A 15,106-nucleotide genomic window follows, 5' to 3' on the forward strand; every position below is an offset into this window, starting at 1 on the left:
CGCAGCTCCACAAAGGGCCGGCGGGGCCGCGCACCGCGGGGCCGTCGCGGCTGCGCTCGCTGGCTGCCGGCGGAGCGCCGCCCGCACGGGCAGGGCAGGGCAGGGCAGGGCAGGGCAGGGCTGGGGCCGCCCCGCTCGGGGTGCGCAGGGGAGCGGCCCCCGGGCCGGGCCGGGCCGGGCCGGCGCGCATCGCTCGCGGATCGGCAGCGCCACCCGTCGGGGAGCGGGGCGGAGGCGGAGCGGAGCGGCTCCGGCGGGGCGGGCACGGACACGGACACGGACACGGGCAAGGCTGCCAGGGCTGCCCACCGGCTCCGCGGGACACGGCCCCGGCGTGTTCGGGACAAGTGCCGCCGGGCCGCCCCGGGTCGCATTTTTACTTGGTTTTCTTTTTCTTTATGAATTGCTTCTGGCAGGACATCGCGCCCTGTCCGGCCCGGGAGCGCCGCGGGAGCTCCAAGCTCTTGGGGGGGAAATCCCGGTTTACCTCCCGGTGATACCGCCTCAAAGGCAAATTCGCAATATGTAAGTCCCTGATTAAACAAGGGCATTTCCATTTGTTAATTGATGCAATTACGCCGTGGCGGTAGCGGACCGGCCGGGCTGCAGGAAACCATCCATACATCACCGCCCCGCCGGAGGGACCATCACGGGGCTAAGGGGGAACAAGGGGCTCGGCACTCCTTAGAGAATGGGCTCCGGGCTGCTCTGCGGCCCGTGCTCTGGCCCGGCCCCGGCCCTGCCCAGGCAGGCAGCGCACGCTCTGCGGGGCGAGGTCTGACCCCGCTCCCGCAGCTCCGGGCCGCCGCGACGGGCAGCGACGCCGAGGCGGGGAGCACGGCTCGGCGGCTGCCGTGCAGAACCGGGGCCGAGCTGTACAGCAGCGCCCGGCCCTGGGGATGCGCGCGAGGTCAGCGAAGAGGGCCGGGGGGCTGCGTCGGCCGGGCCCACCTCGAGAGCTGCTGCCCTGGGTGCGCCCGGCACCGCCGCTGCCACCGCGACCCCTGCCCGGCGCTCTCCTCCCCGCGGCGGGCCCGTAGCAGGGGTCATGCTGGGGCTGGTGGTGTCCCCACTTGATATTTATTCCCCTAAGACAAATTTTGATCGTGTTTAAAAATAAAGGGAAAAAAGACCAACCGCAAGGCACCCCCAGTCCCGCCTTTGACGTGCATCAGAGCACAACATGAAACCAAGATGAAACAAGTGCTGGGAGCGGGCGCGGGGCGCTGCCTGCTCCTGCCCGCCGCTGCCTGCTGCTGCCGGCAGGGCCGTGACGTCACCCCGCTCCTCGCCCACCGATGAACGCTAAAGACCTATAGAGCAGAAAATAATACAAGCAAGCTCCGTATCTTGCAAGCCCTACGTGATTTTCCCCCCTCTTTGAAAAAGCCCCCTTGCACTTAAACTCTCTATACATGTGGGGTGGCTTTTTAGACTCCCTCTATACAAACATATTTATTAAGAGCGATGGGAAGTGGGGGGTAGCCTATTTTTTTAATCCAGGCACCAACCTCCTTCCTCCCTCCCCCCCCCCCCCCCGCCTCAGATGTCTGGCTGCTTTTCTTAAGTGCAATCATCTATAATTGAAAAAAAAAAAAAAAGCCATACGTGGAAATGTGTGTGTGAGAAGGTGCATCTTGAAGCAGGGTTTAGTTACAATCGATCTTGGGGGGAAAATATTGCCTATGGTCCAAAAATAAGGAGCAACTATGTCCTTCTCTCAGTTCGGATACCCCTACAGCACCACTTCACAGGTAAGGCGAGTGAGCAGCACTCACTTTTGTTTAGATTCTGCTGCTGCTGTCCAGATGTCTTGTCCCCCCTCCTTTTTTTTCTTCCCTTTCCCTTACTTAGAATATATTTTAAAAGGGCACATCTGGAGCCTTTTTTAAAAAACGTACGTGTGTGTTTATGTCTCGTTTGTGTTGTGTTAGGCTTAAACAAATAACTCGCAGTGTGCACAGCAAAGGCGTGTAGGAAACCGGTAATTCCCCTTCCTCCCCACCCTTCACCGTTCAGTTTTAAGTGCAACAAACAAATAAAAACATAAATCCCAGCTACAACCGCTTACCGAGCCCGCGGAGCGGCCGCGCTGCGCCGGGCGCAGCCCCCGCCGCACCGCTGCCGCCGGGCACCGCGCAGGGCGTGCGGGCAGCGGGAACCGGCGCTCGGCGGGCTCGGGGTTCACTCGCGTTTCTGCGGAACCGGGCTGTTCCGTTTCCTCCCTCTTTCCTCCACGGGTCGGTCCTTTTCCTGTGTTTTATTAGGATCTGTCCAGAGTTTTTTTTTTTTTTTTTTTCCCATGCGATTTCCGAAGGACATCCCCCACTCACACCAAGGCACCCTGTATTAACTAAGTCGTAGTTATATCGTACTTCGAGTCACGATTTATTTGGGTAGAATTATTTATACACGGTAATCACTGCAAGATGTGCCTCCCTCGCTTGGGAAGTTAGCTGTCCCCTTGAAGTTATTGAAATCAAATGCCTTCGATTGCGTTGGCTGACATATTTACTGCTGTGTCTATTGTCAAATTAACTGTAATCGCAACTTTTTGCCTTTAAATCAATGCAGATGGACCGAGCGGGGGCGGGAAGGACGGAGCCTTACGGATCTTATACCTTTTTCGAGAGCAATTATTTCCTTAAAGTTTTGCTTTGATTAATCGTGCCCCCTTCCCAAGAGCTCCTGCTTCCCATCCGGTTTATTTCCCGGTTTCTATAATTAGTTGCTTCAGCCCGCGTTTCCTATCCCCCTCCTCACCGCCGCCCCCCCACTCCGCACACACACGGGCGCGCACACGCTCCTAAATTCCCCGCGATGGGGCTGCCTCGACAGTCACTCGGCGCCGTCCCGCTCTCTCCTCTCCGCAGTTCTTCGTGCCCGCCAGCCCCAGCACGACCTGCTGCGAGGCCGCCCCCCGCTCCGGGCCGGATGCCTCCTCGGCGCCGGCCGCCGCCTCCCTGTGCTGCGCCCCGTACGAGAGCCGGCTGCTGGCGCCCGGCCGCGCCGAGCTCAATGCCGCGCTGGGCATGTACAGCGCCCCGTACGCCGCCGGCCAGGGCTACGGCAACTACCTGCCCTACGGCGCCGAGCCCGCCGCGCTCTACACCGCGCTGGTGAGTGCCCGGAGCGCTCCGGAGGGGAGGGGGTGCAACAGGCGGGAGAAACTTCGTGTCTCGCAGTCGGTATCGGGGCGAGGGACCGCCGGGGATGTGGGTCGGGAGCGGCGCCGGCCCGTCGGGAGTGGGGGGCGCGAAGGGACCCGGCTGCTGCGGGACCCGGGGCTGCGGGGTGCGGCGGGGTTCCCGTCCTGCTCGACGCCAAACGCTGCCGCTTCCCTTGCAGAACCCCCAGTATGAAATCAAAGACAGCGCCGGCACGTTGCACTCGGGAATCGCGCAGCCCGCTACCTACTACTCCTACGATCATTCCTTGGGGCAGTACCAGTACGACAGGTAAAACCCCTTTGATCAGCGCCCGGCAGCATTAGCATCCCCCTGCGAGGCGGCGGTCGACATCAAACTAGGGGGACGGGGGGGCTCCGACCTGACAAACGCTGTACAAAAGAAACGAGGCGCCCGGGAGCAGCAAGACAGCGGAAAACAAAGTTGGGCGGCGATGTCAGGAGGGCAGGGGCAGGCAGGCAGATGGGCAGGGGCCACACCGGCCTGCGGCACGGCTGGGCCGGGCCAGCGGGCTCGTACTGGCCCCCTCTCCCTAATTATCTCCCAGCAGGTACGGGACGGTGGATTTCGGAGGTTCAGCCAGACGCAAAAATGCAACACGAGAGACGACGAGTACTCTCAAGACCTGGCTGTATGAGCACCGCAAAAACCCCTACCCCACCAAAGGAGAGAAAATCATGCTGGCTATTATCACTAAAATGACCCTGACGCAAGTGTCCACTTGGTTTGCTAACGCCAGACGGAGGCTTAAGAAAGAAAACAAAATGACCTGGTCTCCCAAGAACAAAGCCGGGGAAGAGAGGAAAGAAGAAACCCCGAGGGAAGAGGACGAATACAGTGCGGAGGGTGAAGGCAGAGGTAGGCGGGAGAGGCAGACGGGCGCCTCCAAGTAGGCTCGAAGTGACGGCCGATTTCGAGGTCCCCCACAACTTCCCCGCACCCGCACTAACGCCCTGCCGCCCCTTTTTTCCCCGTGTGTGTCCAAGCAGAGCAGAAGAGCTACAAGGAGGACAAGGACCTGCAGTTCAGCGACCTGGAGGAGGAGGAGGAGGAGGAAGAGGAGGAGGAGGAGGAGGCGGGGAAGCCGGAGAAGGGCCGGACCAGCTCCCTGCAGGAAGCCCCCAGCCTGGGCGCGGCGCTGCCTGAGGCTCCACGGAGCGACTGCAGCCTGCCCGGCCCCTTCCACGCCTTTCCTTGTGCCAAGGCCCCCGCCGCGGACTTCGCCGCCGCCTCCTTGGCCGGCCCGCCGCCGCCCTACGCGCCCGCGGAGAAGCCGCGCATCTGGTCGCTGGCGCGCACCGCCGGGGCCAGCGCGGCGCGCAGGGGCAGCCCCGAGGGCGGCGGCGCGGCGGGGGAGCAACCCCTGCCCGCCAAGGCCTTCCGGAGCTCCGCGTTCAACCTGCAGCCGCTCCCGCGAAGCTGCGCGTCCCACCGCGGCCTGGGGGAGCCGTGCCAGTTCGCGGCGGCGGGCGAAGGTACCCGCGGCGGCGGGGCCGCGGGGACGGGCGGGACCGCGGGCCGGGCCGGGGCGCAGGGCGCGGCGTGAGCCCGCCCGCGCAGTGACACGCCCGGCGTTCGGCCGTGCCCAGGTGTCAGGTGCAGACGCCGAGGCTTCCCCGCTCGAGGCGAGCGGGCAGGGGAGGGCGGTGGGACCGGGCCGTGCCCACCGCGAGTCGCTTGTGTCTGTGCAGGCTTCGGGCGGGGCGCCAAGGGCAGCCCGGGAGGCACCGAGCTGGGTGGGACCTGCCTGGAAAGGCTGCGGACGGCGTTCCGGCCCGTGCTGCGGAGGTGAGGTAGGTGACGGGCCGGTTCCGGGGCCGCACCTCGCACGAAGCGCACGCCAGCCCGCCTGGCCCTGGACACAGGAGCGGCCCCGGCCTGAGAGCGCTGCGCCGGGGCCGCCGCTTTGCCCCGCTCCCGGAGCTCCCGTCCGGGCGGGACAGCAACCCGCGGCCACTTAGCACCAGCTGATCACCGCTTCTCCGTCCCGCAGGGCCGCCCGCCCCTTCCTGGGCGCTGGCGACGGGGCTCTGGCTGCAAGGAAGCACTCGGCTTGACGCAGCGATAGAAACCTCTACCCGGGCCGGCGGTGGCCTCGCGGCTCCGCCTGCCCTGCCCTCGCCGGGGAAGGGCCGCCGCGGCACAACGTGCTGCGCACATGGGGCCGGGGGCCACGGCGGGCAGAGCGGCCGCAGGACCGGCGCCTCTCCGCCGCTCGGCTGCCATGTGTTCAATATTGCCCATTGACGTCTTTGCAAAAAGGAAGAAGAACCCCCCACCCTAATATTTTCTCTTTTCCTCCAACGTCGTGGTTTGTTTCTCCTTTTCCTCCCAAACCTGTGCTCTCTGCTCAGCGCCCTGCTCTGCCAAGGGGCACCAGTTTGCTGCGCGCCATCCCGGGGAGGAGAAGGAGGGGAAGTGGCGCAGGTTACGCCGGACTGTTTCTTTCCCGTCTCTGTACCTAGATACCGCTGAAAGTATTTTTCGGAGTCTCTAATTAACACGGGTGAGCTGAACGCCACGAAGCTGTCAGTGACCTCGGAGCTCTCCAGCCAGGAGCCGGCACAGCCCAAGAGGAGCGGCCCCGGGCACCCGCCACCCGCCCTGGGGCACGGCCGGGGCACCCCTGGGCAGCGGGTGGCGACCGGGTGGCGAAGTAGGACGTTGTTAGTGGGTCACTGCCGTCAGTCAGTCAAAAGAGCAGTGCTGCACTTTACAGGACAGGCGAGAAAGGGAAACCGTATCTCTGCATTATTTCTGTTTAATTAAAAGTGTCATCAAACACTTTGTGTTCGGACTAATAAACCAAGCAGGGATGAGGAAAGAATGTTTCTTTGTTCCTGTCTCTAGAAGCAGTGGCAATAATTTAAATTAATAACTGTGGTAATTAAGAGGTCATCTATAGATCAACCCGATACCTGCTATTTCCAAGTTCACCGGGGTCAGCATTTACATTAAGTCATTTGTGGTCAATAGAGTCCAATGAATTCTGCCTTAATAAATCAGGGAAATCAATCTTGAATATCGAGTAGACTTCTATATGTTTACTAAAGGCTACTCAAACGAGTGGAGCTGCATAACTGGGAGCCCCCTGGGTTTGCGACCGGAGAAGCAATTCATAGGGGAAAGGAGACGCTGCAGGTCAACGCAAGGGAGATATGAGGGGTTGCTGCCGGCTTCGGCCCCTGAACAGCCGCGGCCCCTCCCGGGAGCAGAGGGCACCGTGAAAGAAGGCAAACTTCGCCGGGCTTTGGAGGATCGGGAGGGCGAGAGAGGGGGAGGTTAGTGCACACAAGGGCAGCAGGTGACGGCTGGGAGCGGGGCTGGGCCCGTCGGGAGCCCCGCCGCAGATGCCCGGCCACAGGGATTGCCCGCGCTCCGGAGCTGCCCTGGACAAGAGGCGGTGTAGCAGCAGCAGTCTGTTGCAGTGACCCGAAGCTTAGAGAAGGGGAAATTAAGCTGCGAAAAAATAAACATTATTTCAAGTCGGATTTGAAGGATTAGGGCTTGTAATAAAGAGTATTAGTCCCTTTCGAAGGGTTCTTGCGAGGCAACTTTTCCGCCCACCGGAGAGGACAGGTATTATCTGCCTTGGGAGCACATGTGCAGGATTCCCACGCGTGTCCGCCCGGCAGAGCCAGGCTGGACCTCCCTCCTGGCTGTGTCCCGTCCTGCAGGGGAGCGACCCGGCTTCCTCCGGTTCCGTTCCCCGGCGGCTTTGTTAGAGGCTCCCCGGGGAGGCAGCTCTGCATCGCACTCCTGAGCTGCTCACGGGAGACGGAACCTGCCCGGCTCCGCGGCCCAGGAGCTGCCGGCTCTGCCCCCGGCCCTGGAATCCCTCGGCTCTGCCCCCGGCCCTGGAATCCCTCGGCTCTGCCCCCGGCCCTGGAATCCCTCGGCCGCGAAGCCCGCGGGGGGAGTTAATTAGGCGGGTGCAGGCCTCGGGGTCTCTTTAAGGCAGGCGCGAAGGTACCCTGCAGGAGTCTTAAGAGTTTTATTTTTTATTTATTACTTTTACTCCCCTTTTATTAAAGGTCAAGTGAGCGAGATGCAGATTATCCCGCCCGCTCAGGACTCTCCTGCAATCTGTCACGCCGGCAAGATATGTATCGCAAATCTCTCAAAATATAATCTCCGGGAATCATATTCCGAATACTGTTTTGATTAAAAACCAGAGCGGGGATTGATGGAGAACTAATACCGGGAGCGGAGCCTGCGTGTGCCCAGGCACAAAACTAAAATAACGGGCTCGCACGAACAGATTCAGAGCCTCCAATGCCATAATAAACGTATTTAAACCGTCTCTGTCTGAGCTTTGCTACGAGATGGGCTTTTTAATGCCGCTTCTCTGGGAATTGAACTCGGGTTGTCCGGCGGAGCGGGGGCAGCTGGGCTCTGCCAGGTGGGCACTCGGAGCCCGCTGCTCGGGGAGATGGGGCCGGTGCGGGGTGCCTTGGGCCCGGTGTGGGGTGCTTTGGGCGTGGTGCGGGGTGCCATGGGCTCGGTGCAGAATGTCCTGGGCCCGGTGCGGGGTGCCCTGGGCGCGGTGCGGGGTGACCTGGGCGCGGTGCGGCGTGCCCTGGGCTCGGTGCAGGGTGCCCTGGGCTCGGTGCGGGATGTCCTGGGCCCGGTGCGGGGTGCCCTGGGCCCGGTGCGGGGTGCCCTGGGCTCGGTGCGGGGTGCCCTGGGGCCGGTGCGGGGTGCCCTGGGCTCGGTGCAGGGTGCCCTGGACTCGGTGCGGGGTGCCCTGGGCGCGGTGCGGGGTGCCCTGGGGCCGGTGCGGGGTGCCCTGGGCTCGGTGCGGGGTGCCATGGAGCTGGTGCGGGGTGCCCTGGACTCGGTGCGGGGTGCCCTGGGGCCGGTGCGGGGTGCCCTGGGCTCGGTGCGGGGTGCCCTGGGCTCGGCCCGCCTCAGCCCGCCCGGGCGGTTCGCAAGCCGGGCGCGCAAGGTGAAGCCTCCGCGGAGCCGGGGGACCGCCGTAGGCAGCGCTCACCCACACCGCCACCCCCTCCCAGCACCCCACTTGTCCCGGGAGGGCCGGGTGTCCCCCTTGCCGCAGCCCTTGGGGACGCGCTGGCACCGGCTGCCGCAGCCCCGCAGCCCCGCATCGCCCCCCAATTAGCGCCGCGGGGGCGGGCGGGGCGGCTCGCTGTCGCGTCCCCCGCTGGGGTGGGAAGTTTCTAAAACAAAGTCGCCGGGCTAATGGCCCCGGGCGGGAGCGGCGGGGCCGCGCACACTCCACTGCGCCCGCTCAAAGCCAGCGCGACCGCGGGGCCGCCGCCGCCTCCGCCGCGCTCGCTAATGAAGTTTTGTCAAAGACAATTACGGGCCCGGCGGGGGCAGGAGGCCGCGATGAAAAGGCGGCTTTGTGCGGCCGAGACGGCGCGGCTCCCCGGCCACCCCGGCCCTTCCTGCGCCCCCGCGGTGACCCCCGCGCCCGGCCCCGCTCCCCGCGGGGCAGCGGCCCTGCTGCCCGCCCCAGGTAAGCGCAGAGACGGGCCGGTGCCGGACTCAGCCCCCCGGAGCTGCAGTTTATCAGCCCGATCCACCGACGACCGCAGCAAGACCCGGAAAGCGAGGGCTGAGGCAGCGGGCAGCCCCTGCTCCCTCCGCACACCGCTGGCTGAGGGTTTCGGGCCCCTCTTACCCCTCATAGGGGCTGCTGCAGAGGAGTCCTGCTTCAGCGTTGTTGCATTCAGCAACTGGGAGAATTCATCCAAAACCTGCCAAACGAGCTGGCCAAATCTGTTTAAATATACACTGGAGAGACATGAAACTGGGGTCTTGGACTGCAGCTGCCTTCAACCTGCATGTAGCCGAGGAGATGGGGGAGAGCAGGACAATAACCATCCTTCATCACCTTCCCCAAACTCCCAGCACTGGCTGCTATCCTCTGTCTCAGGTCCTTGGTCACCTCGCCTCCCTGCCATCCCCAGCCAACGTGGGCAGTACAAAATACGCTGACACTCTCCTAGAGAGGACAGGGAACCATTTCTGAGTCATGAGGAAGTCTGGACAATACACATGACCAGCTAGGTTGCTTCCCAACCTTTGAAGCACAGACCTCCTTTTAGGAATATATAAGAGAGGCAAAACCTCCTTTTACTGCTGCACAAGCATATGAGGAGAATGGTCCTGGCACTGAAATGGTCTAGACCCTCACCCCCAGCCAGCTGGTACTTGACTGTTGTCCTGTTCCCCTACAGGTTTCCCATCCCACAATAAAAGGATGAGTTTTACTGCCTTTGCAGCAACAAACCCCTTGAAGATCCCTTTTCAAAGGTGGCTACCACAGAAGTTTTAGCTTGATGTGGCTATTGAGGTTATGGAGCAGTGGGTTGGAGCAATTAGTTCAAAATGATCTCAAAAACTGCACAAGCAGCTGCCCAGGCCAGGTGTCATTTCAGGATCAAAGCATCTGTTGGAGGAAAATTATTTTTGCCATTGTATTGCTTCTTTTTTTTTTTTTTTTTTTTTTTTTTTTTTTTTACCTACTGTTCATCTGAAAATAAATTACAGGCCAGAACAGGTGGATAACATTCTGGAATGATTTAATGATTTATTTAATCTGGATTCTCTTTCAATCTACTTAGCAGGACGAATACTATTTTTTTTAGCCTGAATCCAAAAGCCTGTCTTTTCATCTAAAGAAGAGAAAATACCCTAAAACACTAATTCTGCTCTGCTGCTGTCAAGGTGTACTCCCCACACTGTTACTAAACCAGTGGTAATGTTCACTGTGCTAAAGGGCCTGAGGGGGAAACCTCAAGAAAACTGAGCAGATTTAATTTTTTTTTTTTTTTTTTTTTTTGTTCCTAGCCATCTTCCTAGTGCTTTAGATATTATTTCCCTTCCTGGGTAGTGTTTGGGTAATAAAAGAACTGATTGTAGTGTTCAATCACTGCCCCTTAAATCTGAAAATGTGCAAGTTTAAGCACTAAGATGATGGCCCTCTGACTTTCCCCTCTTGCTAGGACAGCTTTGTGAAGCACTGATTGGGAGTGGAGCTAGAGTGGATACACAGCAATCTTCTGCTGCAAACACCTATGGATGCACTGATACCAAACGAGGCCAGGAGCAATCCCTTCAGGCACATTCACACAAGGCTTGTATCCTCTTCCTCAGCAAGCAGATCTTACATGAAACCTTCCTTCTTGAGGAGTCGTGCTTTTACTAAGAGGGGATTAGCAAAACCATTGCTCACTTACTTAGATGTGAATTTCTGATCTTTGGCTTGAGCTGGAATAAGATGTTATATGGGGCAGATACTCTCAGGACCTATAAAGTGCTGAAATTTATGGACTGACTCGCTGGATGGCTCAGTTTGGTACTCTAGTCCCACTGGATGGTAATACAAATCTGTAGAGGGGGAAGTGAGCTGGCAAAATGCTTTTAGATATGGGGAAGGTTACAGGATATTGAAGGGGTTGTAGGTAACGCTGCCAGCTTATTTCCACCTGGTGTGCCTGTCCACTTTAGTTTAATATATTACTTGCTTTAGCTCATCAGACTCAGGTATGTGCACCAGTACATTTTTTGTTATTTTGTTCCAGACTTTTTTCCTATTTAATTTTTTTTTTTTTAATTCAGTTCAGCTCAAAGTCTGAGTTTGCTACTAGTGAAGTCCTGAGCTTGTGCTACAGCACCAACTCACTCATGGTGAGGTATGTTTGGAAGAATTTCTGTTACCAGACAAGACAGCCAGGTTGGTGAACCTGCCAGCCCACCTCCAGACTGCCTGGGGTGCAAGAGAAGGGACTTACAATGATTACCTGTCAGCCCTCCCAGCAAGGGTACTCTGAGCCACACAAGCCCTCCAGAAAACCTGGCCCACATGAACTGGCCTCCAGGGTAAACATGGCACATACAAAAGCTTTTTAACTAAAAAAATATCACCTCACTTGACTAGGATGATTCATTCGAGTGGATTTACTTCTTAATTTTAAATACACAACATCATTAATGTTCAACATCTAAAAGATGGCCTCCACAGCCATCTGCTTAGTGGAACATCTTTACTGAACAGCTAAGAAAGAAACAGTGATGGGAGTTCACAACCAATCCCACTGCTGGTCACTAGCAGAAAAATCAAGGATTCATACTGCCATGCTCAGGTTTTCTCTAGGCAAACCACACGAGGCACAGGGAAAGTAATGGATTAGGTGCACAAGGAAATGAGCAAGGAGCTCTGAGTCAGCAGCCTGCCAGGGATTGGTGCTCCACAGTTAAATCTTGTTTATCTGAGCATGTGCTTCGCAGAGCCACCATCTGCAGTTTGCTCTGGGGAGCTCTGACAGCCTGGTCACCAGGCCCAGCTGGAGCAAGGGAAGTGCTGCATGTCCTGCAGGTGGGAAATGCGCTGCTGGCAGCGCTCAGCACTGCTGCCAACGCTCTCTTGCAGCGCTCAGGGTAACCAACCTTTCCTGGAGCTTAGTACTGCATGTGGAGCACTAGTGTCCCTGACATAGCAGCTCCCTAGAGTGAGAAGTGGGTCATTTATTAGACCCACAGGACCACAGGAGAAACAAAACTCTTCTCAGAAGTATTACTGGCATGAGACCTGAGATCATATTAAGAGTGGACCATTTGTGCAGCATTTTATCAGCAACAAACCACTTTCTAGCCCACGATCCAAACCCAGCAGTAACAAGGCAGGACAGCTGATTTTGCTTTGAATAACAAGTAAACAAGAGGAACAGAAGCAGAAACAACTGCTCCTGTGAGACATGTGGTACCAGTCCTGGCTGGGTACCAAGCCTGACCATTACCTAACCACCACCCAAGGCACCACTGTTCCAGGCCACTGCTTTATATTTATGAGATTTTTCCTTTGCATGTACAGAGAGGTAACTCTAAAATGGCCCACAGCCAACTAGGGAGTGAGGACATGAATGAAGGAGTCTCTGTGAAACCCCAAAACCTGGACAGCCCACAATGGTAAAAACTGAAGTGCCAAAACTCTCCTCAGGCAGCAGCAGTTCTGCTGTCTGGTTATCCTCTGGGCATTTATCTGTTCCCTCACACAGAAGGCCGAAACCACTGTACAGCAGCCTTGCTGTCAGAGGGGAAGGTGGTTCCACCAACTCATATATTCTTAGCTCTCTTACTCTGCCATTACAGCTGTGACTTCAGGACCTTCAGTATAAACAAGTGTTTCTGTGATGTTACCATGTAAAAGCAGAATAGGGATACAGTGACCATGCTGTGTCAGGCACACCAGCAGGTTCCTGTTTTCCAACCCCAACATGCCCCAACATCCATGGCTACACGTGCAGGGGCACCCTGCAGCACACACATCCACAGCAGCATGTGAAATGAAGTTCTTCAAACACACATCAAATTACTGACTTCCTGAACAGATAAATGTATGCTAAATGCTTCTGTGAACCTTCAACATTCAGAGGAATCTAGATAATGGAGGGAAAGGGAGCTTCTACAGGCAGGAATCCTGTTTTGCAACTTCTCACCATCTGTCAGAGCAGAGCTGATATACCTTCTGCTTCTATTTCATCATACCCTTAGTGAGTGCATCTCACTATATTCAGGGGCACATCTGCCTATCAAGAATTACAATTTACCTGTAGAAAAATCAATTGCCAGTAAAACTCTTCAAATATCATCCAGAATTCAGAAATGTAACATACATTACTCTTCTTCCTGAACTTTCCCATAAAATATCAGCTTACTCAGTATTCTGTGGCAGGAAATTAATAAAACTTGTCCTAGTTGCTCTCAATTACAGCAATAATATAACCTCATTTGCTCTTTTTTACACATTTAAAATTCAGGCTACAAATACAATTCAAGGTATTTCACAAATGGATGTAATTACAGTGTGGGAGTGTGGTCTCAGGGACAATTGCACTTACACAACTCCAAAAGTTAATAACAAAGATGTTCTCCAAGTCACTTTTTGGGGCACTTTTTGCCCCAAATCCTAAGGGTCATTGTGGGCTGCACTACCTCTAGCTCACTCAGCATGCCATTGAGATCAGCTTAACTTGCAAAGGCTCAAAAGTGACATTTTAAGGGCTGAGGAGAACCAGGAAGCATCAATTACTTGGTGATCTCCACTTCCTTGCAGAACTGCTCTCAGAACTGGCTCTCTTTGTATAAAGATGCCTGAATTTGAATCTAAGGGCTCTCAGGAGCATGATGCAGTGCTTGCCTCTCACAGCCTCCTTCTCTACTGGCCCTCAGGTCAAACCTCTCACCTCTGGTAAGACTGATTACAAATTAGCACACCTTAATTATTAGTTAGGAAATTCAGTGCACTCTAATGTTTCACACACTCTGGTTTTCTAAGCTTCACTGATGTCGTGCTTGTCCCTGCTGAGAGAACCCTGATGATGTCTGGTGGGCTTTTCCTTGAGTGCTGTAGGGATGACACTGCAGTTACACTGCACAGACCCAAATTCCAGGTCTGTGTTTTTTCTTACGGCAGCCCAAACAGCCTGCTCGTGAGTGCAGCAGTCTGTGAAGGGCTCTTGAACATCATCTGTCGCATGGTTAGTTCCCTCAGCCTCTCCCCAGAGAAAACTCTCTGCACGCTGGATTTTGTTCTTCAGAATAATACTTTGTGGCCTGATTTCTTATGGAAACAAAACTCCTAAAATCACTGTGGGAGAACACAAACATCTGACTGCCATTGCATAATTTCTTAAATTAACCAGCATTCCCAGCAATCCCTGACATGAGGATATGTGCACTCTGGCCTCCATCTCAAATAAACGGAGAAAAAATTTCTCCCATTGACAACCAGAACAGTTTCAGAGCTGTTGCCTCGCTAGAGAAACCCAGAGCACCTGTGCTCCCAAGTCAGGCCATGTGCTCAAGTGCCTGAGGCCCAGAGGGATTAATTCCAGCCTTGAGGTTCTATTTGTCCTCTGTGATCACCCAAGCTGGTTAGAAATAAATGTTTGGGTTTTTTTCCCCCCAAGAAACAATTGCTATGAGTGATCATGCAAATTAGCAGTGATGTGCACAATTGAAAACACAACCCAAAATACATTTTTATACAAATTTGTGGTGGGGTATATCCAGGATAATAGCGTATTTCAAAGGACTAAAATGATTTTTCAACAAGAATTGAGATCGAAAGCAGGGGGGAAAGACAGAGGAGAACAAGAAATGAAGTCCCCCAAAATCAGAAGGTGCAATGAAATCTCTCCTAGAGCTCACTTGTGTTCATTTAGCCTTCCAGCCAGGTATACCAACATGTCCATAAAGCTCTGCTAGTGATGGCAATTAGTCCAAAGCCTGGGTCAAAATTTTACTTATATAAAGCTGAGAGAAAACCTAGATTTTTTCCTCCATAAGATGTCAAGAGAAGTTAGCCTGACCTGCCAGCTCCCACTGTGGCTCACAGCAGGTTAATTGCACCCTGGCAGCTAAAGAAAGAAGCACTACACAGAGGTCCTACTTAGGGCATTGCAAATGATTTGGGTTGTTTGCTCTGAGGTATGGTTTCAAGAGAGCTGCTTGGGTTTAGAAGTGATCTACCTGTTTATTATATTGATAAATGACACATTTTTCCTACTTGATTTGTTGGGGACTGAGTGACCTGGCAATAAAGCTGACTTGATATTGCCACTTAACTCTTATTGATGTCTTTTCTGGTTCTCCTTTGATTTGCATAAATGAGAAACAGAAAGGGACCATTATTCTTAAACAGAATCACACGGGATTCCCTGAGGAAGGCTGATGGATGTTGCAGACACACATCTCCCCAGGTATCAGCCCAGTCACAACTTTTGTCCTTGCACTCCCACAGCCCCTCTCAGTGACCCCTCGGCCAAGGCAGAGCTGACAGGCCAGCAGTGTTTGCTCAGCCACAGGTTTCACACTCTAGCATGTGAAGTGTGTGGGCAGGAACAAGTGAGAGAACATTAAATTATAATTTTTAAAATTCACCATTA

General features: G+C 55.6%; 1 protein-coding gene across 2 annotated transcripts; it reads left to right on the plus strand.

Annotated features, from left to right (window-relative positions):
* Positions 1-1,575: 1,575 nt before the first annotated feature.
* On the plus strand, positions 1,576-6,206 carry IRX6 (iroquois homeobox 6). Of its 2 annotated transcripts, none has more exons than XM_085589613.1 (7): positions 1,576-1,754; positions 2,874-3,119; positions 3,349-3,458; positions 3,739-4,046; positions 4,178-4,663; positions 4,880-4,981; positions 5,182-6,206. In XM_085589613.1, the coding sequence occupies exons 1-6, from the start codon at positions 1,710-1,712 to the stop codon at positions 4,978-4,980; spliced, it is 1,296 nt and encodes a 431-aa protein (XP_085445739.1). In that variant the 5' UTR covers positions 1,576-1,709; the 3' UTR covers position 4,981; positions 5,182-6,206. The 2 variants fall into 2 exon arrangements, with proteins under 2 accessions (XP_085445739.1, XP_085445738.1); XM_085589612.1 differs by having other exon boundaries at positions 1,583-1,754; positions 3,736-4,046.
* Positions 6,207-15,106: the final 8,900 nt, after the last annotated feature.

The sequence above is a fragment of the Lonchura striata genome, chromosome 11, assembly GCF_050655825.1.
Source record: "Lonchura striata isolate lonStrDom1 chromosome 11, ASM5065582v1, whole genome shotgun sequence".
NCBI classification, from domain to species: Eukaryota; Metazoa; Chordata; class Aves; order Passeriformes; family Estrildidae; genus Lonchura; species Lonchura striata.